The 26,714-nt window shown below is 54.1% G+C and overlaps 3 protein-coding genes across 6 annotated transcripts in view; 2 read left to right on the top strand and 1 right to left on the bottom strand.

Annotated features, from left to right (window-relative positions):
- PHF2 (PHD finger protein 2) overlaps positions 1-4,173 on the bottom strand; it is an 84,269-nt gene extending 80,096 nt beyond the window's left edge. For 3 of the 4 annotated variants that reach the window (XM_082060036.1, XM_082060037.1, XM_082060034.1), the window contains exon 1: positions 3,803-4,048. In XM_082060036.1, coding sequence (XP_081916162.1) covers positions 3,803-3,900 — 98 coding nt within the window. In that variant the 5' untranslated portion in view covers positions 3,901-4,048. Of the gene's footprint in view, positions 1-3,802; positions 4,049-4,118 lie in introns of those variants that run through there. The other variant, XM_082060035.1, reaches the window with a different exon arrangement.
- Positions 4,174-19,617: 15,444 nt separating this feature from the next.
- LOC309443414 (antigen-presenting glycoprotein CD1d-like) lies at positions 19,618-21,109 on the top strand (the record flags this gene model as incomplete). The annotated part of the gene is made up of 5 exons (XM_082060337.1): positions 19,618-19,699; positions 20,020-20,277; positions 20,436-20,717; positions 20,821-21,014; positions 21,074-21,109. 5 exons carry the CDS (start codon positions 19,618-19,620, stop codon positions 21,107-21,109), a joined length of 852 nt encoding a protein of 283 aa, XP_081916463.1.
- A 2,782-nt stretch (positions 21,110-23,891) lies between these two features.
- LOC309443481 (T-cell surface glycoprotein CD1b-3-like) lies at positions 23,892-26,364 on the top strand. Its single transcript, XM_082060459.1, has 6 exons — positions 23,892-24,010; positions 24,332-24,589; positions 24,748-25,029; positions 25,133-25,417; positions 25,539-25,635; positions 25,801-26,364. The coding sequence occupies exons 1-6, from the start codon at positions 23,929-23,931 to the stop codon at positions 25,859-25,861; spliced, it is 1,065 nt and encodes a 354-aa protein (XP_081916585.1). The 5' UTR covers positions 23,892-23,928; the 3' UTR covers positions 25,862-26,364.
- The last annotated feature ends 350 nt before the right edge of the window (positions 26,365-26,714 follow it).

The following is a 26,714-nucleotide window of genomic DNA, read 5'->3' on the forward strand; positions in this document are numbered from 1 at the left end:
GTCAAACGACCCCACCGTCTGCTTTAGTGCTATTTTCCTTTTGCTGATAAGATCATCCCCACGCTCTCCAGACAGAGCTTGAAGCTGCTTGTCTCCAGCTGCTCAGGCATGGAAAGCATGGAAATGACTGAAACAACCTATCAAGAAGTCACAAACAGCACTCGCTGAACATACCGGTGGCTCCATAGCTCAACACACTTCATAAACAGTGTCCAAGGGTCTCTGACGATGAGTACTACATGGAGTCATAACGGAGGGGCTCGGAAAGCTGTCAGAATGAAACAAACAGAGCAAACCATGACAAGTTCTTTACTCTTCCCACAGCACCACATGGGCAAGACTACCAAGGGTTACCGACCTACAAAATCAACGCGGATACCAGATCTTTGCCTCTCAGAAGGAACGTGTTGGGGACACATATCAATTCCATCATATGGTCTAATGCAGCAACTTCACCACATGCAGACCAGACTAGAGTGATAACGGGTGCCCGGGCAAGCGCAGCGAGGTGCCACCTTCCCCGCCACGCAAGAGCTCTGACCCAGCCAGGAGGGACCACCCGGACGTTTCTCAGTAGTAAGTCCTGATTTCTACAGAAAGATCCAACACAAGAGAAATCCTCCCTGAAAAAAAGATGATAAAAACGATCGGTGATATCTAAAAGCCCGAATCCATCCCTCTGGCACTTGTACGGGGCAGCAACACAGAGTAGTGATTTCCAAGCTGCAGTTGTTGGCGCCTCAGCAAACTGCCAAGTACCCGGCGGTGCTCTGGAGAGCAAGTGTCCGACCTGGGTGATGGCCCCGTCTCCCCGCCTCCAACCTCTAAACCGCATTAAGTAACTGTAACGTACATTTGATATTTTTATAATATAGATTTACCATCGGAAACGCTGAATTTGCCACAGAGATTTTACCCAACCTCAGACGCGAGCAAAACTCTGACTGTTATGTGAATAAAACCATGAAAAACACTTCTTCAAATATTTGGAAACTACCATCAGAAAGAAGGCATGAAAACACCTGATCTGCTTCTACAAAACCAAACCAGAAATGACTTTTTAATTGGTTTTCTGAAATGCACACAGTATATCATGTTAAAAGAGACATAAGGATGATTAAACAATTAAAAAACTGGGCAAACCTCCTAACAGTATGTAGTTTTGCACATTCGCTTATTTTTGATTGCAGCACAGTTTCTATATAAACATCAACACTATGAGTGCTTTGGGTGTCTAGGGGAAAGACAGGACAATTTCATATAACTAAATCCTGATTTTTAGTTTTCTTTGTTGAATATTTATTTGTTCATGTAATGCCACAAAAAGAAAACAGGGACATGTATAAGCTGTTTTCTAGTAAATCACTCAAGGAACCTCTCCAGTAGAATGATCTTAGGTTTTGATATGGTGAGGAGCCTCCTCCTTCTCAGTCTTCTTTACTTTAAAATCCATCTCTGGATGCTACTGTGAGCTGAGCAAAAACCCCTGTGACACAGCTACAATTCAATTCTACCTCTTTTTACCACAAAATTAAATACCTTTGTGCATGCATGAGATATTGCCCCTGAGCTGCCCACAAAATGATCGTTTTCTTGATCAGTTACAACTAATCTCTTTTCATCTATTTTAATCAAAATTCACCACCGTATGCAGGCAGCTTAACTCCTTTTGCTGTTTAGCTTTTCACCAATCCACTCTTATCTCCACTTGGCATTACAAACTTAATTTTTTAATGTCATTAAATTGAAGATTCTCTCCAGCCTCTAAATCACCCTCACTTTGTCATCTGTGCCTAAGTCTTAATCAGCACAGGCCAGTGCGCGTCCTTTAAGCCTCATGTCCGGAACCACACGTGCAAAGCACCCCATCATCAACACTGGCACCAAGGGTGTTTTCCTTCATGTTTACACACAGCTTTTTAAATCAATGGTGGAACAACATCCCTAATGCCACTGTGAAGTTTCTTTAACAGCTTTTTGGGCACACAGGTAGTTTTGGGGAAGATCTGCTGTTGATACAGGACCTCCCGGACATCTGTAACCCCCACGGCAGCACCTCTTGCCTTCAACTCAGCTGTTTTGAGGCAATTATTGGAGCCAGTGAAAATGACACTGATACAGTTCAACCTTATGGACGACCTGTCACAAAAAGCACTCATCCAGGTGATTTACCGGATTTTAATTTCACTTTTACACTTTTAGCACACACGGACAATTGCTGCAAAGCCAGCAAGCTCCGTCATCCTTCCCAGTAACACCCGCTGCAAGGACAGCTGCCCGCACCGCTGCCCTGCGCTCCCCGCTCCCGGTGACCCTCCGGTACCGCCCGCCCGAGGGTCCCGGCCGGGGCAGCCGAGTCTGGGCTTCGCTCCCGGCCCTGGGACCGGCCCCCGCGGCCCCGGCACCGCCCGCTCGGGACGCGGCACCTTCCCCGCGCCCCCGCCGCTGGAGCCCGGGCCCGCGGGACGGTGCCGAACCGACCTCCCGCTAGTTCTGCGAATCGTTCCGGGCTTTCAGCCGCCAGCTTCCCCCTTTCTCATATTGTAACACACGCTCCCAAAGTTGCGCCCGACCGCCTTAACTCCAGCGCGGCCGCCCGCCCATTGTCTGCCGCCCCGGCGCTCCGGCAGGAGGATTTGGGGAGAAACGAGCCGAAAAGAGGAGTTCTCTGGCCCGGGCCGCCCTGCTCGGGCTTCCCCTCCCCCGCCGCCGCTTCCCCCCGCCCGGCGGCCGCCACTACGACAGGCCCCGGCCCGAGAGCTTCGGCGGCGGCAACAGGGCCGGCCCGGGGGCGTCGGTGGCGGTCGGGGGCAGCCGCTCCCTGCCCGGGCGGCGCCCGGCGCCCACCGTGAGGCGCGGCGGAGGTCCCGCGGGGCCTGTCCGGGCTCAGGGGCGGGCTCTGGGCGAGCGGGGGCTTCCCCGCCCGGCCCTCCCGCCTCAGGGCAGGCGCTCCGCCGCCCCGCCCGGCTCCCGGCGCGGAGGGGCTTCCCCTCGCCCGCCGCCCCCTCCGCCAGGGCGGGCGCGGAGCTGGGCCCCGCCGCGCTCCCCGCAGCCCTCGGCCCGCCCCGCCAAGGGTTAAGCCGCAAGGCTGGCGCGGCGATGGCAGCCCTGTCAGCCGGGAAACACCCCGGCTGCCCCCCCCGCCGCTCCTCCCCGCTCCCGCCGCCCCGGGGAGCCGCGGAGCACTGGGGAGGGGGGTGCCCGGAATCCCCCCGGCCAGGAGGCCGGCCCGGCCCGCCGCGCCAGGCGTCGGAGCCCGCTGACAGAGCCCCGTCTCCCGCCGCCGCGGCCCCGCGCTCTCCCTGCCCGCCCCGGCCCCCGGGCGTGCCGCGGCCGGGCCCGCCGCCGCCGCGGGCCGCGGCTCCGTGCGGGCAGCGGTGCGGAGGCGAGGGGCGGGCGGCGCGGGACACACAACAGCCCGGCCGTGGGCGCCCGCGCTGCCATCGCCCCGCCGGGCGGCGGGAACCATCCCCTCCCGAGGAAAGCACAATGGCCCCCCCACCCCGGTGACACCGGAGCCCCGGGGATGGGGGGGGGGGGGGGGGGGAGCTTTGTGCGGGGAATCCAGCAAAATTTACAAAACAAAACACACACACACAAAAATACAACGGGGAGAGAGCGAGCGAAGAGACGGGGGCAGAGTGGCTCCTCCTCCTCCTCTTCTCCAAAAAGGCCTGTTGGAAAACTGCACACGGCGGCGGCTCCGGCAGCGCCGCTGCCCGCGCTGCCCCCGGAGAAACGGCGGCGAAAGGCGGCGGGACCGCGGCGAAAGGGGGGGAAAGGCCCGAGCTCTTTGTGTTACCTGCCGTGAAACCAGTCCTTGCAGGCATCGCACTCGATCATGAAGCGGGTTACGTCGTAGGGCAGCCTACAGATGCAATAGACGGGCACCGTCGCCATGTTAGCTCCCTCACAGCACGGCTGGGCGCCCGGAGCAGCGGGGCTGGCGGCGGCTCCTGCCGCGGGGTCGCTCCGGCGGCGGCTCCTGCCGAAACGCGGCGAATTGGCGATGTCGAGGAGACGGGGTGGGGGAGAAGGGAGAAAAGAAAGGGGGGTGGGGGGTAACGGGGGAAAGAAAAAAAAAAAGGGGGGGGGGGGGAATCAGATAATGCAATTACGGCTCCTCAAGGGCGGGCGAGCAATGTCAGAAAAATAATAAAGGGCTTCCCAAAGTTTGGCTGCATGGTTCCTCCGGCTCTGCGAGCGCCGACCGGACTGGGGCTTTTTGTTGTTGTTGTTGTTAAATGATTATTATTCAAAATGTTTGGCGAAATGCATTCTATTGCGTGCCCCCTGGTGACAGTACAGTACCGAGGCTTTTCATAAACACTCCGAAATGTAGCCCTTTCCTTGTAATGTCCTTACGTCAGCTTGCAACATTGCAATATTTCCTCTGCCGGGGCTGGGGCCGGGCGGGCGGCGGAGCGGCCGGGTGAGCGCTGCCGGCGGCGGCCGCGGGGGGATTTTCGGGGGAGTGGATGCGGGTTTTTTTTACTATTTTTTACCATTTGCCTGCCGGGGGGGAGTTTTTTAAAGCAAGCGGCCCGGGCGCGGCTCTGCCCCCCCCCCCGCAGGGGGTGTGGGGGGGGAGCGGGCCCCCCCCCCCCCGCAAATCCAGCGCGGGGTGATGCTCAGTGTGGGTCTGCGGGAGCGAAGCACAAAAGCTCTGTCTGAAGGAGAAGGCAGCACGGAGCGGACACGCTCCAAAGTAGCTGGGAGTCCGGTGCTGCCCTACAGCAGAAATAACGCCCCGATGGTCTGGTGTCCGGGCGGCAATGGCAGGTAAGGGCTTATAAACACGCACAGGTGATGATTTATATTAAAAAAGGAAAAAAAAATACGACCTTTTTAGTTGGTAGATTTCTATTACTGCTTTTATATTACTGTTTTTAATGTTACCCACTTCTGCCCGGGGCAGCCCTTTCACTGTTGCAAGTGGGGCTGCTACACCAAAGAGATGAAAATAAATACCTTGTGCCTGTGAAGCACCAAATCAAGGCAAGAGGAAGCTGGGGCTGTGCTGGGAAGGGCCACTTGGCCACATACCATCCGTGTACCCCCAGGCTGCACATACCCCCCGACACCGGCATCCTCTCAGACAGACATGGGTCAACGGCAGCGGCGCAGGCACAAGAGGAACCCGTGAGTTTGAACCGAGGTTGTGGATGCAGAACCCCTCTCCCCCTCGATGCCAAGACTCTGAAGGTGGTTAAAATGACTGTACTGTGGGGCATTTGAGGGGGGGGATTCTGTGTCCCAAGAGTTCAATAGCCACTGACACGCTGCCCTGAGAAGCACAAGAGCTGCCTGTGAAGTACTCACAAAGTATCCAACTGAGATGTGATCTTAATTCCAGTCAGGATGGATTCAGCGTCCTGTATCCATCTCACCTGAGAAAAGTGGGGGGGGGAGACACGACTCTCTTCTATTTATCTTAAAGCCAAAAGAGAAAGCGGACATTTCTCTGCCTTTTTTTTTCCATCAGTCTGCAAAAATCCTCAGAAATCACCTGTGGAGGACAAGGGAAATTCAAAGAGCCAAAATAACTTGAATTCTGTTTTTCTGCAGAGAGAAGGCCGTTGTTGGTACGGGCAGAAGCTGTTTTGGACACCTGAAGAGGAACTGCCAAAATTGTTGGCCTTGCCCACTGGAGTTACATGCCACAGAAATGACTTGCAGCTGGTGTTCGTGCTTTGAAGCCGTGTCAGAAGCGGCACGCTCTGCTCCTCCGTGGATGTTTATGAGAGCGGGCTGAGATTTCTGACATAGCTCAAGGTGTGGTAATGCGCGGGGAAGATTACAGACCTGCATTTTAAATCCTGACTCAGGTGTTTTCAAGGACATGTTTTGGATGTCTCAAGACACACAAAGGGGCCTGTTCATTGCGCTGAGTGGCATAAGTATCTGCCCTTGAAAAATCCGGCCTCTTTTAAGTTTAAATAGATCTATCATGTTTTTAATTGCTCAGAAAGTAGAAGAGCAAGTCTAGGGAGTAAAGCAGGATGAGGAGGAAAGCCTTGGGAACCATCGCGAGAGCTGCACGCACCTTTACAGAGCCTGTTTGCTGCTCACCAATGCCAAGTGCATCTACCAGCACCTCTCAGCACAGGGTGTAAATGGAGCTTTCAGCAATTTTGATGCCCTTTGGTACAGGATAGTCACACAGAAATTGGGCTTCGTGCCTCTGCACACCCGAAAGGGGTGCAACCGCAACCTGGAGTGCTGCCTTCCTTTCATAAAACCCGTATTCTAAATTTAAAGAGCATGGAAACACTTGCAAACGCAGCATCTCATCCGCACCACATTCTGCGCTCATCTCCCTCTCCCAGTTGTTTTATGGGCTTTGCTCACACCAAACCTGTAAGATCTGTGAAAAATTATATCCTTGTGGCCTTTCCTCAAGTCCCATAAGCATCTCCATGAAAAGAGCCCCTTTCCAAAGCACTGCTTGAAATTCTCATGTCAGCATCTCCCCTGCAGCCAGCGATGAGCTGAACCCTTGGAATACCGTGGAGATTTTGGTGACCCCAGCTGGGATGCGCAGGGGCGCAGCCAGACACTCCTCTCGAGTGGTGCTGGAGCAGTTGAAAGGTCGTCAGCTGCCCTGCGCTGCTCCCGGAGTGACGGTGACATCCAGCAGCAGAGCTGTGCTCCCACCATCGGGGTTTTTACTCCTTTCCTCTGCAAAGTCCATTGGATTATCTCAAGTTGTGCTGGAGGCTGCTAGAGCCGACATTGCCGATATTGCACGGGAACAAATTATGGGAGACTCAGTGGCTCTGTTCTGGCAACTCGGACATCTTACTCATCATTTTGCCAGGGATTACTAGATAAATAAACTAATTGGTGAGGTTGTCTCATTGTCTTGACTTTTCCATGGGTGTTTTGATCTGGAAGCAACGCAAGGAGGGTGCTTGGCTGCTCTTGGGCAGGGATGAGTGAGTGGTGGAGCGATGCTGAGATGCCTCAATAGGACATAATTTCATCATCGAGTCAACTTTACTGAAATTTTGAAGCAAGTTTTTAATATGTACTTTTAAAGCAATTGGAAAAAAAAAGACCACAGCAGCATAGGTGCAAACAGATGCCCAGAAAACATCCGCATGGTGGTTGCAGGCCTTGTGGGCAGTAAAGCAGTTGGACACTTGGAATCCAGGGACTATATGGCATGAAGAGATTTGCTGCTGGCTGCAAGCTCACGGGAGAGGGTGGGATTTTTCAGGAGTATTTAAATGCCCCGGGAGAAGACATCTGTCCAACAGTGACATCCTGGAGTGGGCGCCTGGAGAGTCTGCGCCTTCCCTTTGGGCAGGGCCGGCTCACACCACCAAGCTCCCCCGGTCCCGCCTCTGCCGTGGGGCTCAGAACAGGCTCAGGCTCCATCACCAGCACAGGGGGAAGGATCACTGGCAGTTTTTGAGCTTCCCCCCTTTTCTTGCCATTTTGTAGTGTTCGTCCTGTATATTTCCTCTGCAGTGGTGTGTACAAAGTCCTATTTGATGATGCCCTGTCGCTTTAGGCACATTGTCCCTGTAGTTATTTCCATGCCAGTGTACAGAAGCAAACCAAGTTATCTTTTTTCCCCTTGACCATATCTACTCTCTAAGTAAGTGTTTGCAAAGAAGTTATCTACGAAACCAACCTTGAAACAAGAGGGATGGCTGAGCTGCAGCAAGAGAGGAGGCAGCAGACGACAGCGTACGTCCCTTCCAGTTTCCCCTCCAACGCCACATTTCCCTATTGCAGTAACTGTCCTATTTTGGGCCTGTTTTTGTTGGCACAAACAAAACACACAAACAAACCAGCACCCGTCAGCCCATGGCTATCCTAAGGGAACTCCACAGTAAATGCACAAAAGTGGTAGTTCAAACGCTGTAACAAAATGCCCAAATAAACCTGAACCCAGAGGAATAGTGAGATGTGCAGTTTGAAGCAGCACACTGAAGGATGTAAACACCATTTTTAATTTAAAAAGGTTAAAGTCATAAAAGGTGACTGGTTTAAAAGGGCCTTTCATGTAGCAAATTAGTTTAAAGAATTAGTTAAAGAACTTATTTTGTAGTCATAACTCTTATGCATTTTGCATTTATCAGTCCATACATGTACCTTCTCACTTAAACACTTTTCCCCAGCCTTATATTTTGGCACGCAGTCTAATGCCATGCACCACATCAACATGAAGAAGTTAATTCATTGTGTATCAGTGTCGTACTGACACTAAAATTTTGCATTTATTGTGAGTCACCAAAATCTGCACAGGATACACAGACAACACCTGAGCTTTGACCATCCTATCAAGTGTCAATAAAAAATTATCAGTTTCGCTTACAAGATTTTAAATTTTCAGGTTGTTCTGGTTTTCTTTTAAGGCAAAACAATTGTAATAACTCGGAAAACTCACCATAGAGCCCTGTAGCTCTGTGGCCTCAGGGACACACGTGGAGCGGAGGTGCGGGAAAAGACAGGAGCTGCCGTCGGGACACAGCCGCTGTACAAACCAACATCAACAACTCCAGTTCCAATTGGTGGCTGTTGGGCAGGAGAACAGTTAGAGGCAAGCAGGCCTAGCGGACTCATAGTTTATTTATGCTGTGTCTTTGTTTCTATATTTATTTGGGGAACAGAAGACCAAGAACAACCTGTCTGTGCTCCTCTGTGAGATGGCAGTAGAAAAAGCACTTCCCGGTGGTGAAAATGTCTAATGCGCTATTTGTTGCAGAGCTGTGTGGAGGACCAGGCAGTGTTCCAGTGTCCCCAGACAGTGTCACAGCGTCCCCAGGCCATGGGTCGGGTGCTTTCTAGGGGAGCCCAGGCTAAGCGGGTCCAGCCTGTTCTGCCACCAGCACTGCTGCACACCAGGGCTGGCCACCATATTGCCAAGACTTGGCAAATAAACCTCCTACAATTTAAAGAAAATTGGCTACAGGAATACTCCGCCCTGGTGAGACCACATCTGGAATATTGTGTCCAGTTCTGGGCCCCTCAGTTCAAGAAGGACAGGGAACTGCTGGAGAGGGTCCAGCGTAGGGCAACCAAGATGATTAAGGGAGTGGAGCATCTCCCTTATGAAGAAAGGCTGAGGGAGCTGGGTCTCTTTAGTTTGGAGAAGAGGAGACTAAGGGGGGACCTTATTAATGTTTATAAATATATAAAGGGTGAGTGCCATGGGGATGGAGCCAGGCTCTTCTCGGTGGCAAACAATGATAGGACAAGGGGTAATGGGATCAAGCTGGAACACAAGAGGTTCCACTTAAATTTGAGAAGAAACTTCTTCTCAGTAAGGGTGACAGAGCACTGGAACAGGCTGCCCAGGGAAGTGGTGGAGTCTCCTTCTCTGGAGACATTCAAAACCCGCCTGGACATGTTCCTGTGCGACCTCACCTAGGTGTTCCTGCTCCAGCAGGGGGATTGGACTAGATGATCTTTTGAGGTCCCTTCCAATCCCAAACATACTGTGATACTGTGATACTGTGATTTTTGAAGTGGTTTTTGCCCGTATTTTACAGCAGGGTGTGAAGCAGTGAAATTACTGTCACATTTTACCCAGCTCAGCAACAGAAGCAAATGCTTTTTTCAGCAGCAGAAATATTCCCATTAAATGTGGTCCTGAAGTTCAAAGCCCACGTGGCAGGAGGTGTTATGGCTTTTCATGGTGGGGAGCTGCCCGCTAGCCCCAGGGTGTCCCACAGCTTGGCTGGGACTGATCCCAATTCACATGGTGGCCTATGGGTGGGGAACACTGAGCAGTTTGATGAGACTGCTGTTATTTTGGGGGTCATCCCTGTGGGATTATCACCGTGCCAGTTATTGCCACTGTCAGGCCCTGTCAAGCTCTGCTGGGCTTTGTTGGGCTTTGTCGAGCTCTGCCAGGTTTTGTCGGGCCCTGTTGGGCTATGTCAAGCCCTCTTGGGCTCTGTCAGGCTTTTTTGGGCCCTGTCAGGATCTATTGGGCTTTGTTGGACTCTGTCAGGTTCTGTCGAGCCCTATCAGGCTCTGTGAAGCCTTGTCAGGCTGTGTCGGGCTTTGTCTACCTCTGTCAGGCCCTGTTGGGTTTTGTCAGGTGCTGTTGGGCTCTGTCAGGCTTTGTCAGGCTTGGTCAGGGTCTGTTGGGCTCTATTGGGCTCTGTCAGGCCCTGCTAGGCTTTGTCGGGCCCTGTCGGGCTCTGTCGGGCTTTATCAGTCCCTTTCATGCTCTGTTAGGCTCTGTCAGGTTTTGTTGGGCTCTGTCGGACTCCGTCAAGCTTTGTCAAGCCCTGTTGGTCTCTGTCAGGCTCTTCTGGGCTCTGTCAGGCCCTGTTGGGCCCTGTTGGGCTCTGTCGGGCTCCGTCGAGCTATGTAAAGCCTGCCTTTCTGGAGACTGCTTGGTCCTGGAAAAGATCTCTGAGAACTGAAAAATTGTGATGGGTCAGTAACTACATAGTAGATTTTGCCAGGTACTAAAACATGCTATCTGTGACACATGGGGTTTTTTTTAGTTCCAGACAACAGACACTGTTCTAGAAGAGGCAGCAGTCAGTCATAGCCCCTGCTCTCCTGAGCAACCACTTTCAGAGGTGAGATGTTGTTCTCAGCAGCCATAGAAGCCCACAGCAATAGCTGCCCCACCTGTTGTTTGCAGACATCAATTAATCCCCAGTCTCCTGTGCTAAACACTTTCTTTGATGGCCTGCAAAGATTTTTGAAAAAATATATTAAAAAAAAAAAAGATTTTTGAAAAGCATTCTCATAAAGCAGACTTTTCTTACATCTGCGTGTCATTCTGGAGGAAGGGCTGGAGAAAGCAGAGGGCATCTACAAAACCTCAGCAGTGGCTTTCCAGAAAAAGTGGGTTTTGCTTGATACGCTTCACTATTTTAATGAAAACTTCTTTCCAACTTGCTGTACCAGGACATGCTTTTGCCCCTCTGAGCAGGCCAGGAGGTGGCAGCAGATACCAGGACCAGAATTGGGCTGTGGGCACCAGCCAGGGACTGGGACAGACTGGGACAGAGCTGGGAACACCGCGGGCACCGCTGCTCCCGCACCACGTCAGAGCCTTTCCAGGAGTGAAAACACACACACACGCCTCCCTGTCTGCCCATTCTCCTGGAATATTCTTTCCTTGATTGAAACTGCCCCCTCCCTCCCCTGCTCCTCAGGGTTTTGCCTTTCTCTTCATCTGCCTTGCTGATGTTCAGCACTGAGAGGATCTTCCCTCTCCTACCCACTTATTGAAATGACAGTAACAACTGCTCCAGCTCAACAGTTTAAACCATTTATGGATGCCAGTGTCTAGCACCTCATACTTCATTTGGTTTAAGAACATTTAGTACAATTTAATGCAAAATATCCATAAGTTAAACTCCAATATGACACTCTTCAGTAAAACACCCCTAAAAAGGGCTTCAGCAATCCAGGTAAGGTGAAAAGGGAAGGAAAAAGCTCCCTGGAAGCTGAACCGAGCCCAGGCAAGGCTTCGTCTGAGCAGCTTCTGGGAGGTCAAATCCCCGGGGCTGGTGAGCTCTGATCTCACCGGCCTCTCACTTGCTCAGCTGCTTCCCCAGAATTAGGCTGGGCTTATGCAGATGAGCTTTGCCCACAAAAAACACCTTTCCCAGAGCTCAGGTCCCTCCATTCCACTGCAAGCAACGCTCTGGTCAAGACCCACAGGCTTGTGCAAGTGCCTGGAGCTGCAGGCAGCGTCTGCAGCCTCGCACAGGCTGTTTGTGCTGAAACCTGGGCCCACACCCCACCTTGTGCTGAGGCTCCGCGGGAGTGTCAGTGGCAGTGACGACGCTGACCGTGCTGTCCCCAGAGCTCCCACCTGGAGCAGGTTTGGGCTGCGCTTTGATGGGTGTGCTGTGGGCAATCACCCCCAAGCCCAGGAAGAGGAGCGAAGAGAAAGTGTAACAGCCGGTGAGGGAAAGCAGAGCAGAGCTGGGCTGAGCAAAGCTGTCACTTGCTTCAAAAATCTGTGTTTTCCTATCTCGAGTGGCCTATTGTTTTCATTTCCTCCCTGTTGTTTATGGGGTTTGTTGCTCACTAAGACAAAACCTTCTTCACCTGGCGTCCCTGCCAGCTGCAAGGCCAAAGTCAGAGCCAATGCCCAATGCCAGAAACGAGACTCCTCGTCAGATTGTGAATTGTCAGACTCACTTGCCAGGAAGTGATTGATGGTGAATCTGAAGCATTTACACTCCAAGGGATGAGGTACAGGCCAGAGCCATGGAAGCTGCTTCCCTGAGGGCTCCTCGTCCCTCTGACACGAGGCAGCTCAAAATACTCAGTCACCATAAGTGAAACAGCATGTGAGAGGTAACACTCAGCCATACACCAGGCCAAGGTTTTCTAAGGGCAAATTCATCCCCTGCTGCAAACTCTTTTGACTCAATAAAGGTGCCACGGGTACCAGTTTCTCTCTAAGAGTCTCAACAGACAGGTGCACAAGGAGCAGATCAAAAGAAAGTGTAAATTACAGGCACTCTCCCTCTCCCAGACTCATTTCTAAATGCAAGGCAGGGAAATTTCAAGGAGTGGCAAAGGAAACTTTTTGTATGTGTATAGCAAATTAGACTTTATCCTTCTTTATTCTGTTTTACTACTGCATTCAGGAAAGTTATTACACAATATATATTGAATTTATAATCCAGCACTAAAATTGTTCCTCTTTCTGACACCTTAGGAAGGCTTATTTCTAATCTCTTTAACCACTCATAATCCTCATGACTACTTATACCAATAGACAGGGAAAATTTCAGGCAGAAATATGTATTTCCAGCTGTTGGTCTCTCCTTACAGTACTGCAGTGGTCTGGATCCCCAGCCAGGCTTGTCAGCTGGTGAGATGAGTACGTGCTGCTTCTTTGATTTATTCCTGTTCATATTAACACACCAAACCCCCCTGGCCTTGTTGTACTCACAGGCTGGACCTCTTCACCGCGCTTTTCCAAGATTTGGCCAACGTGATGCTCATGTCAGCAGCTGCTTCGATCCCACGTGAAAGGCGGAAACTGCAGAACAGACAATACTATTAGTTACGTATCTCAAAGTAGCACTATCCAAGAAATTGGAAATTTAGCAGAGAGCTAAAAGCTGAGAGAAACTGAACCTGCAGGTGGGTGTGGGGTAAGAAAAGCTGCTTTACAAGCTGGGCTGAGACCCTACCTCTCCTCATCACTTAAACGCTGCTGCCTCCTGAACCACTGGAGGTTAAACCACCAGACTCCACCGCCACCCTCGTTCCCTTCCCATGGTGGATGGGTTCCCCTACTCATTCAGCCACAGAGCAATGAAAAAAACAAGTCTCAAATCGCTTTAGGGCTTGGACGTGTCCAAGTCAATACTGAAGCATTTCAGTGAGCGGCCTGAAGAGCTGAATTGCCGATTCTGTGTGTTTTACCAATTATTCACAGAAATCTTTACACCTAAAATGTTGTTTTCCAAAAAACAGAACAATGGAAAGCCATCTTTCTTCACATTTTTAACCTAAGAAAACAAGGCAAAATATAATGCTAAGCTTGTCCCTTGAGACAACTGCACTCACATTCATACAAGATTCTTGTTACTAAGAAAACTTCATATTTATTTTATTTTATGTTATTTTATTTTATTTTATTTTATTTTATTTAAAAAATAGATTCCTCCATTTTTTAAGAGCTGCCCAAGAACAAATTACCTCAAGATAGTCCTGAAGGGTTGTGTCCATCATGATGAGATCCTTGAGGAAGGTACCAAGGTAAGCTACCATGTCTTGCATGACTCCCTGCAAACGATCAGAGCATCATTTGAGTAAGGAACTGAGAAATAGTAATCATAAGAACACTAGAATACTCCTGTAAAAGAAAACAACATGAAAGTAGTGTGCTTCACCAAACAGGGGTCTGTAAATGATGTGTAAATCTAGAAGCAATCCAGTCAGGAGTTTCACACAATAAATAAATGGTTTAAACTGTTGAGCTGGAGCAGTTGTTACTGTGGTTTCCATGAGCGGGTTGGACAGGGCAGACAGGGAGACGTGTGTGTGGTCACCCCCGGAACGGCTCTGACCTGGTGCCCACCGTGCCCCCCGCTCTGCCCCACTCTGTCCCCGTCCTGCCTCATGCCCACAGCCCCATTCTGGTCGTTGTATCTGCTGCCACCTCCTGGCCTGCTCAGAGGGGCAGGAGCAAGTGGTGCAGGGTCTGGCACAGCTAATTGGAAATGAGTTTTCATTAAAATGGTGAAAGGAATCAAGTGAAGATCACTTTTTCTGGAGGCACAGGATCCCTCTGCCAGCCTCGTGCCATTGGCTGAGGTTTTGTACTTGCCTTCTGCTTTCTCCAGCTCTTCCTCCAGAATGACACACACACAAAATGTCAGATTTAAGAGATTACTTTTCTTCCTGTTGTGTAGCTCCCTGAAACCTCCTCGTTCTGCGCCACTGACCATGCCACAGACACCTCTTCCTCAGGGGCGTCATCTTTAATCGCATCCCCTCCCTTGCTGCCATCCAGTGACAAGTGTTCTGAGAAGTGTCCTGACTCCGTGACACCTGTGACCTCAAAAGCAGTGCCCCCAGTGCCTCCAGCTGACGATCAGCAGAATGGAGGCAGCTGCATCATCCCAACGACAAAAGTGGCAATGTCTAAAGAGCATCCTGGTGGGTGGCGTGGAACAGCAAAATGCTGTGATCATGGGTGAAGTTTTCACCCCAGATGACTAAAACCATGCTTTTAGCTTTGGAAACACCTATTCACTGGTCAAACCTCCCTGAAAGAGAAAACGGCAAATGTTACAAGCAAAACATGTGGAACATGGTATAAATGAGAGGTTTGAAAACAGCATCTCTGAAAGCTTCTGGTCTTCAAATTAAGCTTGCATTTGATCAACAAGTTCCAGGTGAAGCATTCTGAGCAAGCGGTGGCATTGCTGCTCCTGCCCTTCTGCCAGTGCTGTTGTGTCTCCAGCTCAGCACTGGGATGCGTGAGCTGTGACACAAGGTGCCACAGCCCTGCAGAAGCTTCCCCGGGAGCTGGTTTCTGAAACGAGGAGCTGCACGCCAGGAAGCTGACAAGCCCTTTAACGATGCAGCTTCTCTCCGCAATGGAGGTCGCCAGACCAGCAGTAACCAGCATTCAGGTGTTTCCCTGGATGCTGGTTCCACGGGGGATTCTGGCAGTGCCGGGACAGCAGCCAAGGGAGCACGGGGGCTGTGCCGGGCCGTGGCACCGATCTCTGCCGATAACCGACAGAGTCTCGGCTGCTGCGCAAACACTTTGGGTCTCTCAGGACCTGTGAGGAACAAAGGCATGGGGGGCAGTTCTTAGCACATTTAGCTACATTAGGATTTTAATGGTCTGATCTCCCCAAATTGCAAAGAGCCCTTTGCCAAGGGCCTGACAAATCTGGCTACTGGTGATCCAAATCTTCTTTTGACTGCCCAAGGCTCTGCAGGGAGCCCCATGTCTGCACAGCACTGCCCCAGCAGGCAGTAAACACAGCTACAAGGCCAAAAATCTTTGCACGACATCAAATAAAGCATTTAGCACCTTTAGCTACCTTCTGAAACAAAGGAATGCAGGCTTTGGAAAAGATTCCCATGCATACTGGTGCCAGAATAAACATATTTGCCTTATAACTCATCTCGAGTTCACAGAATCCCAGGATGTCAGGGGTTGGAAGGGCCCTGGAAAGCTCATCCAGTGCAATCCCCCCATGGAGCAGGAACACCCAGATGAGGTTACACAGGAAGGTGTCCAGGCGGGTTGGAATGTCTGCACAGAAGGAGACTCCACAACCCCCCTGGGCAGCCTGGGCCAGGCTCTGCCACCCTCACCAGGAACAAGTTTCTTCTCAAATTTAAGTGGAACCTCCTGTGTTCCAGTTTGCACCCATTGTCCCTTGTCCTGTCACTGGTTGTTACTGAGAAGAGCCTGGCTCCATCCTCCTGACACTCCCCCTTTCCATATTGATCCCCAGGAATGAGTCCCCCCTCAGTCTCCTCTTGTCCAGCTCCAGAGCCCCAGCTCCCTCAGCCCTCAGCTGTAGAGTTTATTCCACACGTCAGCAGTATGCTTCTCCCCTCACCGTCCAACTTCCCCCCGCCCGAGGCCCGTCTGAAGGCTTAATTAAGCTGAAAACTGGCTTTTTTAACATAAAAAAGGGCTTACTAGCAGTAGCAATTTATTTTCCCCCGTGCGCCAGAGGCGGCGCCGCCGCCGGGCTGCAGTACCGCGCTTCGGCCACCGGGCGGCGGCAGCAGCGCTGCGGTTCCCGCTTTGCGCGCTCGGCGGTACCGCGCACGGGGGGGCGGTGTTTCCTCCATGAGCGGCGGCACCGCGCACGGGGGGGTGGTGTTTCCTCCATGAGCGGCGGCACCGCGCACGGGGGGGCGGTGTTTCCTCCATGAGCGGCGGCGGCACCGCGCACGGGGGGGTGGTGTTTCCTCCATGAGCGGCGACACCGAGCGCGGCGACGGCGGCACCGAGCGCGGCGACGGCGCGCCCTGGGCAGTACGGCTCCACTGCGCATGCGCGGACCTGGAGCTGCAGTACCTACTTTGGCCACCGGGAGGCAGCAACGAAAACGAAATAACAGAAAAATAAACCCCCGAGAAGGGACGGAAATGGAAACAATTGCAAATTACAAATTTCAGTGAAAACAACTGCCGCGGGACTGGGGTGCAGAGAAGTGCGGAGATGGGGAGCACAAGTAGGGGTGGGAGACCATGGGCGGTTTGGGGGTTGCAAGCCGCTCCCCGGGGGTCGGGAGGCAGAGGGGTGATGGGGGACAGTGCGGAGTGTGGGAGTGCAGGGAACCTGTGACAGGGGATGGGTGGTGGTAATGAATTTGGCCAGACTGACAATCCATGGCACAGCCCTCTCCTGCACCTCTGCTGGCTGGGAAATGGCGAAGGGCAGCAGGAGCTGGGAGAGGAGGAGAAAAGCTGCTGCTGTGCCAGGGAGGCAGCCTGGCACAGCCTGGCACAGCCTGGCACAGCCTGGCACAGCCTGGCACAGCCTGGCACAGCCTGGCACAGCCTGGCTTGCTGCGGGGCAGTGCCTGGGATGGGGCACGTGTCCTTCTCGCCCCTCACAGCAACCTGCTGTGGCCAGGAAGGTCACTGTGTCCTGTTGCTGCCTCTGCTGCCTTCCACTTCACCCTGAATAAACGTCCCTGCACCCCCACCCAAGGCTTTGGGGTGACCACCTCCCTGGGAATCTGTGGTCAGGGCTCCGGGATATGGCCCATGGTGGAGACAGAGGGTGAAAGCCCCAGGGCTGGGCTCTCCTTGGCACACAGGCATGTCCACCTGTGGTGGGCTGGGGTTGGAGAAGGGGCTCTGCCAGCAGCCAGGAGGCAGGCGGCTGGTGGGGGAGGCATGGGGGAAAGGAGGGGTGTTCTCTGCCTCTGTCTTTGCACCAGGCACTGGAGGGGCAGCGCTCAAGCAAGAGGTCACTGACCATGGGGGTCCTGTGCCAAGGTCAGACCTGCAAGATATTCTGCAGTTCCTGGAAGTCAAGGGTGCCAGCACTGCGCACCGGTGCTTGTAGCATGCGGTCCATTGTGGCCAAGGTCTGCAAGGGGAACGGAGTGTTGGGGGCAGCCCTGGAAGCCTGTTTGGGGACAGCCATGGCCCTGCAGTGCCCAGGAAAGGCCTTGGGCTGGTTCAACCCATGCCATACCTGGGCATAGGGAGAATCCTCAGTTGGTGGCCCTGCTGGGAGGGATGTGGACATTGTGGTGCCACAGCCAGACATCCCCTAGGTGACGCTGAGGTGAGATGCTGGGGAAGTGGTGCCATTTCTGGGCCTTCCAGGCCACCGCAGCATCCCTACTTCTCCATGGGACAGCTCCATGGAAGGGAAGGGGTTTGATGTCCTTGTCTCCCCATGTCTGACTCAGTGTCACGGGGTGCTGCAGCTCAGCCTGCAGCAGCCCCATATGGGCCTTCCCCGTGTCCCCACCACAGCTGGGGACACCCGAGATGAACACATGGAGGAGGGACTCCTGGTCCCAGTTGTACTTAGAGTGGCCACATGGTGCCCTGCCATCTTGCAGAGGGGACACCTCAGCCCTGGTTGTGTTTGGATGTTATCAGGGTGATCCACCTCAAATTTCCCCTTGTCTGTGGTTTCAGTTCTGCCTTCGTCCCCAATGCAGGCAGTCCCAGAAAAGGGGAAGAGAAACTGTTGGGTGAGAGGAGGCACCAGGGGACAACCGGGGAGGAGCAGTGGTCAGGGGACGTTGTGGGGGTGAGGCCGGCTCTGGACACCCCGTTGCTCCTCCAGCAATGGCCACTGGTGACAATGGGGGCAGAGCAGGGGAACGGCCCCCACCATTCCTGTTTGCATGCCCAGGGAGCACTTGGGAGGGGAAGGGGATTCCCCATCAAAGATGGTGATAGGTAGAAGGAGTACCAAGTTGCAGCATTTATAGGATGTCTTCGGGACATTATTGGGACAACTGGAAAGCCCCAGCACTATGGGGTGAGGGGAAGCAGAGTCAGCTCCCAGGCCCCACAGCGTGAATGGAGGTCCATGGAAATGAGGAGACTGGCCATCCACTCCCACCCACTGAAATGGGCTTTGGGATGGGTCAACCATGGTCCATCCCCGTCCCAGCTTGGGGATCCTTCCCGGCCAAGGGCTGCTGCTCCAAGGGTCTGATGACTGTCAGTGAGAAACAGTCCCCTCTGGACCCTGCAGCCCTCCTCTCTCTTGGGGACCATCACACTACAGCTGCTCCAGCCCATCCACTGCCCATGCCCTGAGAGGAGATCGTGGAGGAGCTGGACCCTCCAGTCCTGCCAGCACCAATCCCTGACCCCACAGCCACGGGCTGAGTGGGAACTGTTCATCACCTCCTCACTGGGGAGCCCCTTCCTCAGGATCAGGCCAATGGTGCTGAGGGATCAGGGATCTCAGCAGCTCTGCTCAGCCTTGTGTCCCAGAGCTGTCCATGCCCATGAGCTTTGTGCTCATGCCTGGCCCAGATCTGCTCCTGCTGCTTTACCACATCACCAGCTTCTGCCCACGGCCCATCAGCCTGGCCTGGGGGTCGGATGGCCGGGAGGTGACAAGGAGGCACGAGGCCAGCGGGCAGCCTGGTGGCACAGGGAGCCCAGGCACGCAACCAGGCTGTGGGAACAGGGTTCAACTCCTCTGTGAAGAGGACAGACGCATCGGAGCATCTAATAGGCACCGAGCAGATGGAGATGTCTGTGCTGTGCAGGGCCAGACATGCCAGGCACAAGTGGCAGTGAGGGACATTCCCGTCAAGGACAGTGGATGCAGCCCATGGCCAGCTGGCGCCTCCGTCAGTAATTGGGGAAGAAAAGGGGCTGGGACACTCACATTGCCCTGACTGCCAAAGTGCTGCTGCAGCCATGAGGGAACCCTTGTCTAGGCAGTGGGGCGGCCTCACTGCCACCCAAATTCCCCCCAGCACTCACCGTCACACTCAGGGTGCCCCAGACCACACCACCCATAGCAGGAACCTCAGGGCCCTCCCAAAAAACCACAGTGCCAGGCCATTGGCTGCCAGGGCCACCAGCGCCAGGGGAGCTGCCCTGAGGAGAAGTGTGTGGCCACCTCTGTCACACAACCTTCCTCCTGCTGCTGCAGCCACTGCTGCACGCTGGGGCCTCGCTGCTGGCACCATGCAGCCCCCTCGCCGCTGCCTCCTCCTCCTCTCTCTCCTCTACCACCTCCTCCTCACTGGGACATGGGCAGACCTGGAGGGTAAGTGGGAGCCCTGGCTCATGCACATCTGCTCTCACACCCCTGTGGGACCCCACGAGTGAGGGGCTTCCTTCTCCCCACCTGCCTTGGGCACTTGGCTCCTCAACCTTCCTTGTCCCCTGGCTCCAGAACGGCCCCCTGCAGCGATGCCGTCACCCCAGGGGGGTGCAGGGTTGGGAGCTGGGGCTGCAAAGGATGCAGGGGGCTTATGGGGCCCTGCAGGTCCCTGCAACACAAAGGACCTATCCCTCAGCCCCTCCACTTTCCCCATCCCTTTTCTCTTGCTCCCATTTCCCCCTATCGATCCCTGTCTGATGTAGAGGCCTTCACTCTTCGGCTGCTCCAGACTTCCACCTTCCAAAACAGCTCCTTTGTGGACACGGAGGGGCTGGGCCTGCTGGAAGACATCGAGCTGGGTTCTCTTGATAAGCATACGTGGAAAATCCGCTTTCACCTGCCCTGGGTGCGCCCAGCCCTGCCCCGCAGTGACTGGGACATTATTGAGAACATGGTCAAGATCTATTTGAAGAACTTCAACCACATGGTAAATGAAGGTGCAGTGCAAAAGGATGTACCCTGTAAGTACTTGATCTTCTCTGTATTCCCTCTTTGAACAGCATATTGGAAGTGGGGAAGGACAGGACAGTACTGGTGATGGACAGGAGATGCTAATCCTACCCACAGGAAGGCAATCCCCGCTCCTCATAACACCTCTCTGTCCTCTCTGCTCCTCCAGACCCCTTTGTGTTCCAAGGCATGGCGGGCTGCACGCTCTACCCCAACAAGACCACCCAGGCCTTCGCCCAGTTTGCCTACAATGGCCAGGACTTCCTCAACTTCTGTGTGGACAATGCCACTTGGCTACTCTCCCAAGACACCAAATTATCACGGTATGTCCAAGATTTTTTCAACAACTACACCGACTTCACTGAGCTGATGCAAGTCCTCTTCAATGATACCTGCATCGACTACGTGGAAATGCTACTACACTATGGGAAGGCAGCTCTGGAGAGGCAAGGTGAGACCACCCCAACCTTGGCACAGCCACCCCAGAGCCCCCACGCACTGGAGCCAAGCGGTCCCCACTGGGGCTCCCCTCATCCCTTTGCTCTCGCCCCCAGAGCTGCCCGTGGCCACCGTCTTCGCCCGCACACCCAGTCCGGCCCAGCTCCTGCTGGTTTGCCGCGTCACCGGCTTCTACCCGCGGTCCATCAGCGTGGCCTGGCTGCGGGATGGCCAGGAGGTGCCGCCAGGCCCAGACACCAACACCAGCGCCATCCTGCCCAACGCCGACCTCACCTACCAGCTGCGCAGTGTCCTGGCCGTGGCCCCCCATGACGGGCACAGCTACGCCTGCCGCGTGCGCCACCGCAGCCTGGGCACCCGCAGCCTCCTCATCCCGTGGGGTAGGTGCCCCCCGTGGGGACAGACATGGGGCTTCTGCCCTGCCCTGCCCTGCCCTGCCCTGCGGGATGGAGCAAAGCTGGGAAAGCTCATGGCAACGTCTGCTTGTGTTTCCCAGGGTACTCGGACGTGGTGCTGATTGCAGGACTCGTGGCTGGGCTGCTGGCAGTTGTGGCCATGGCTGCCGTCATGGTGCTTTGGCTGTGGAGACGCAGGTCAGGCCCTTTCTGTCCCAGGGAGCTGCAGTGGGAGAGGGGGAAATGCCCCAGGGATCGCTGCACTTAGCAGCCGTGCTCCTGCTCTGGCCCTGCCAGCTGCGCTCTGCACCCCCATGGAGTCTCCTCCGTGGAACAGCCATGAGCCCTTCTCCTCTCATTTCAGAAAGCACCGGCAGATGGAGGAATCAACGTCCAGGAACTCCATCCTGAGCAAAGAAGCTTAGCCCAGAAGGGAGCCAAAGGGCCTTGTTTCCTTCCACCACGCTCACAGGGACAAAAACCCTACCTTTTTCTGCTTCGACAATATTCTGAGCACTCCAAGATCAACTTGACTGAGAGGTGCTGGGGGGCAGAAACTGCAGTGCTCCTGATCCACTCAGATTTGCTAAGCAAGGGTGCAAGTCCGAGATCTCCTCACTTGTGACACCTGATCAGCTCTTACCTCGTGGCACTGTCCGCTGAGGCTCTTTAGGGCACCCCAATGCCCAGTGGCAATTTCTCCCAGTTCTGCTGCAATCAGACATTTATCAGCAGGTGGTCAGCTGTGCCCTTCTCCTGTGGCTTTCTAGTATTTTCTCCTAAGAGCTGCATTTATTATCTCTATTCCTGATATATTTTTTTGCTGAGACTGAGTTGTTCCACACAGATTAACAGCACCTGGCCACAGACCATTTTACAAAGTCCTGAATAACACTGAAACTCTGAAGTGATGTGTTGGAGCAGCAGATATGTATAAAATGAATTAAAATATTTATGTTTTCACTAGGAACGTGTGCCTGTCTTCAGGATTTGGGTGGGCCCAGTGAAGTTTTGGACAGTTCCAAATGACAACCAATTGCAGGAAAAGGGGTAATGTGTTCAAACTGGAACACAGGAGGTTCCACTTAAATTTGAGAAGAAACTTGTTCCTGGTGAGGGTGGCAGAGCCTGGCCCAGGCTGCCCAGGGGGGTTGTGGAGTCTCCTTCTGTGCAGACATTCCAACCCGCCTGGACACCTTCCTGTGTAACCTCATCTGGGTGTTCCTGCTCCATGGGGGGATTGCACTGGATGAGCTTTCCAGGGCCCTTCCCACCCCCGACATTCTGGGATTCTGTGATTCTGTGAAATGCATCCATAGCAGGATGAAGCTCATCCACCAAACCTGGAGAACAGATGCATCTGGTGAGCAAACAAGGTAGGAAAACGTAGTCATATGCCTGACCTCCCAAGATACCCTACAATAACACAGAACCAAGCACCCAGTACTGGGTGGGTGTCTGCAAATGCTTGTTCACAGCCCTCCAGAGACCCGACAAGAACACGCACATCAACACCCAGGTGTTCGAGAGGTCTCTTCAGGTGGTTCAGCCCAGCCCAGCGGGTGCTGGTTCCCACACACCCAGTGCAGCACCCAGAGGCTCTGCAGCCCTGCCCCCCACACCCCGATCACTCAGCTGCAATTCTGGGCTCAGGGGAACACAGCCCACACCTGAGGGGGGACTGCAAGGACAAGTGCTACCTGCAGAGCCTGTGAGGGCCAGTGGTCACCTGAGGTGGAACTGCAGTCCTGCAGTCACCTGGCAGGGGTCACAGAGGATGAACAGTCACTTGGGAGGACTGTAAGAACCAATGTCACCTGAGGTGACTGTGGGGACCAATGATCTGTGTGGACGAACAGCACCCTGCCCCTTTTTGTCGTTTGCTGACTGAAGGAAGCGACAATATCAAGGAACAAGAAGTTGAGACCTCTCCTACAGCATGTAAGAAAGTGAAGAAAATAAGAAATAAAAAAGGCACGAGGGTGAGTACATTCATAGAATCATAAAATGTCCTGAGTTGGAAGGGACCCACAAGGGTCATTGAGTCCATCTCCTGTCCCTGTAATGCAATTCAATAGAGACAAGGAAGAGCTAAAGCAGAACTTCTGGTCCATTGCAACAGTGGAAGACATCTGGAGAAAATTCAGAGGGGTTGAACACATCATGAGAAACCACACAAGCCAGGGGCCTGCTCCTGCCCCATTAGCTACTCAGCTACCACTGATAGGCAAAGGAGGCACGAGGCCAGCAGGCAGCCTGGTGGCACAGGGAGCCCAGGCACGCAGCCAGGCTGTGGGAACAGGGTTCACCTCCTCTGTGAAGAGGACAGACAGATCGGAGCATCTAATAGGCAGCACCGAGCAGATGGAGATGTCTGTGCTGTGCAGGGCCAGACATGCCAGGCACAAGTGGCAGTGAGGGACATTCCCGTCAAGGACAGTGGATGCAGCCCATGGCCAGCTGGCACCTCCATCGCTAATGGGGGCAGAAAAGGGGCTGGGACACTCACTGATTGCCAAGGTGCTGCTGCAGCCATGAGGAAATTCTCGTCTAGGCAGTGGGGTGGCGTCACTGCCACCCAAATTCCCCCCAGCACTCACCGTCACACTCAGGGTGACCCAGACCACACCACCCATAGCAGGAACCTCAGGGCCCTCCCAAAAAACCCCAGTGCCAGCCCCATTGGCTGCCAGGGCCACCAGCGCCAGGGGAGCTGCCCTGAGGACAAGTGTGTGGCCACCTCTGTCACACAACCTTCCTCCTGCTGCTGCAGCCACTGCTGCACGCTGGGGCCTCGCTGCTGGCACCATGCAGCCCCCTCGCCGCTGCCTCCTCCTCCTCTCTCTCCTCTGCCACCTCCTCCTCCCTGGGACATGGGCAGACCTGGAGGGTAAGTGGGAGCCCTGGCTCATGCACATCTGCTCTCACACCCCTGTGGGACCCCACGAGTGAGGGGCTTCCTTCTCCCCACCTGCCTTGGGCACTTGGCTCCTCAACCTTCCTTGTCCCCTGGCTCCAGAACTGCCCCCTGGCAGCGATGCCGTCACCCCAGGGGGGTGCAGGGTTGGGAGCTGGGGCTGCCAAGGATGCAGGGGGCTTATGGGGCCCTGCAGGTCCCTGCAACACCAAGGACCTATCCCTCAGCCCCTCCACTTTCCCCATCCCTTTTCTCTCACTCCTATTTCCCCCTGTCGATCCCTGTCTCATGTAGAGGCCTTCACTATTCGGCTGCTCCAGACTTCCACCTTCCAAAACAGCTCCTTTGTGGACACGGAGGGGCTGGGCCTGTTGGACGACATCGAGCTGGGTTCCCTTGATAATCACACATGGAATATCCGCTTCCACCAGCCCTGGGTGCGTCCAGCCCTGCCCCGCAGTGACTGGGACACGATACAGGACATGATCAAAATCTACTTGCAGCAATTCAGCTACCTGGTCAACGAAGGTGCCATGCAGAATAATGTACCCTGTAAGTACTCAGTCATCTCTGTCTTACGTCTGCAAACAGCGTCTCAGAAGTGGATAAGGATCCAACAGTACTGCTGCTGGACAGGAGTTGCTAATCCTACCCACAGGAAGGCAATCCCCGCTACTCATAACACCTCTCTGTCCTCTCTGCTCCTCCAGACCCCTTTGTGGCCCAGTGTATGGCGGGCTGCACGATCTATTCAAACAAGACCTCCCAGGCCTTTGTGCAAGTGGGCGTTGATGGCCAGGACTTCCTCAGCTTCTCTGTGGACAATGCCACTTGGCTCCTCTCGCAAGACACCAGCTTGTCACGGTATGTCAAAGATGTTCTCCAGAACTACACCGCCTTCACTGAGCTGATTCAAGTCCTCTTCAATGATACCTGCATTGATGACATGGAGGTGTTGCTGTACTATGGGAAGGCAGCTCTGGAGAGACAAGGTGAGATCACTGCAACCCTGACACAGCCACCCCAGAGCCCCCGCACACTGGAGCCAAGCGGTCCCCACTGGGGCTCCCCTCATCCCTTTGCTCTCGCCCCCAGAGCTGCCCGTGGCCACCGTCTTCGCCCGCACACCCAGCCCAGCCCAGCTCCTGCTGGTTTGCCGCGTCACCGGCTTCTACCCACGGTCCATCAGCGTGGCCTGGCTGCGGGATGGCCAGGAGGTGCCGCCAGGCCCAGACACCAACACCAGCGCCATCCTGCCCAACGCCGACCTCACCTACCAGCTGCGCAGTGTCCTGGCCGTGGCCCCCCATGACGGGCACAGCTACGCCTGCCGCGTGCGCCACCGCAGCCTGGGCACCCGCAGCCTCCTCATCCCGTGGGGTAGGTGCCCCCCGTGGGGACAGACATGGGGCTTCTGCCCTGCCCTGCCCTGCCCTGCCCTGCCCTGCGGGATGGAGCAAAGCTGGGAAAGCTCATGGCAACCTCTGCTTGTGTTTCCCAGGGTACTCGGACGTGGTGCTGATTGCAGGACTTGCGGCTGGGCTGCTGGCAGTTGTGGCCATGGCTGCCGTCATGGTGCTTTGGCTGTGGAGATGCAGGTCAGGCCCTTTCTGTCCCAGGGAGCAGCAGTGGGAGAGGGGAAATGCCCCAGGGATCGCTGCACTTAGCAGCCGTGCTCCTGCTCTGGCCCTGCCAGCTGCGCTCTGCACCCCCATGGAGTCTCCTCCGTGGAACAGCCATGAGCCCTTCTCCTCTCATTTCAGAAAGCACCGGCAGATGGAGGAATCAACGTCCAGGAACTCCATCCTGAGCAAAGAAGCTTAGCCCAGAAGGGAGCCAAAGGGCCTTGTTTCCTTCCACCACGCTCACAGGGACAAAAACCCTACCTTTTTCTGCTTCGACAATATTCTGAGCACTCCAAGATCAACTTGACTGAGAGGTGCTGGGGGGCAGAAACTGCAGTGCTCCTGATCCACTCAGATTTGCTAAGCAAGGGTGCAAGTCTGAGACCTCCTCGCTTGTGACACCTGATCAGCTCTTACCTCGTGGCACTGTCCGCTGAGGCTCTTTAGGGCACCCCAATGCCCAGTGGCAATTTCTCCCAGTTCTGCTGCAATCAGACATTTATCAGCAGGTGGTCAGCTGTGCCCTTCTACTGTGGCTTTCTAGTATTTTCTCCTAAGAGCTGCATTTATTATCTCTATTCCTGATATATTTTTTTGCTGAGACTGAGTTGTTCCACACAGATTAACAGCACCTGGCCACAGACCATTTTACAAAGTCCTGAATAACACTGAAACTCTGACGTGATGTGTTGGAGTAGCAGATAGGTATAAAATGAAGTTAACATATTTATGTTTTCCTAAGAACGTGTGCCTTTCTTCAGTATTTGGATGGGCCCAGTGAGGTTTTGGACAGTTCCAAATGACAACCAATTGCAGAACAAGGGGCAATATGTTCAAACTGGAACACAGGAGGTTCCACTTAAATTTGAGAAGAAACTTGTCCCTGGTGAGGGTGGCAGAGCCTGGCCCAGGCTGCCCAGGGGGGTTGTGGAGTCTCCTTCTCTGCAGACATTCCAACCCGCCTGGACACCTTCCTGTGTAACCTCATCTGGGTGTTCCTGCTCCATGGGGGGATTGCACTGGATGAGCTTTCCAGGGCCCTTCCCACCCCC

The sequence above is a fragment of the Streptopelia decaocto genome (assembly GCF_964273445.1).
Source record: "Streptopelia decaocto genome assembly, chromosome: 8".
Classification (NCBI taxonomy): domain Eukaryota; kingdom Metazoa; phylum Chordata; class Aves; order Columbiformes; family Columbidae; genus Streptopelia; species Streptopelia decaocto.

What these genes read in the sequence shown, in the direction of transcription:
- LOC309443481 (XM_082060459.1), top strand. Translation starts at nt 23,929, where the DNA reads ATGCAGCCCCCTCGCCGCTGCCTCCTCCTCCTCTCTCTCCTCTGCCAC. An exon ending in CATGCAGAATAATGTACCCT is followed by an intron (nt 24,590 to 24,747) that starts GTAAGTACTCAG and finishes CTGCTCCTCCAG; the next exon opens with ACCCCTTTGTGGCCCAGTGT. An exon ending in CAGCCTCCTCATCCCGTGGG is followed by an intron (nt 25,418 to 25,538) that starts GTAGGTGCCCCC and finishes TGTGTTTCCCAG; the next exon opens with GGTACTCGGACGTGGTGCTG.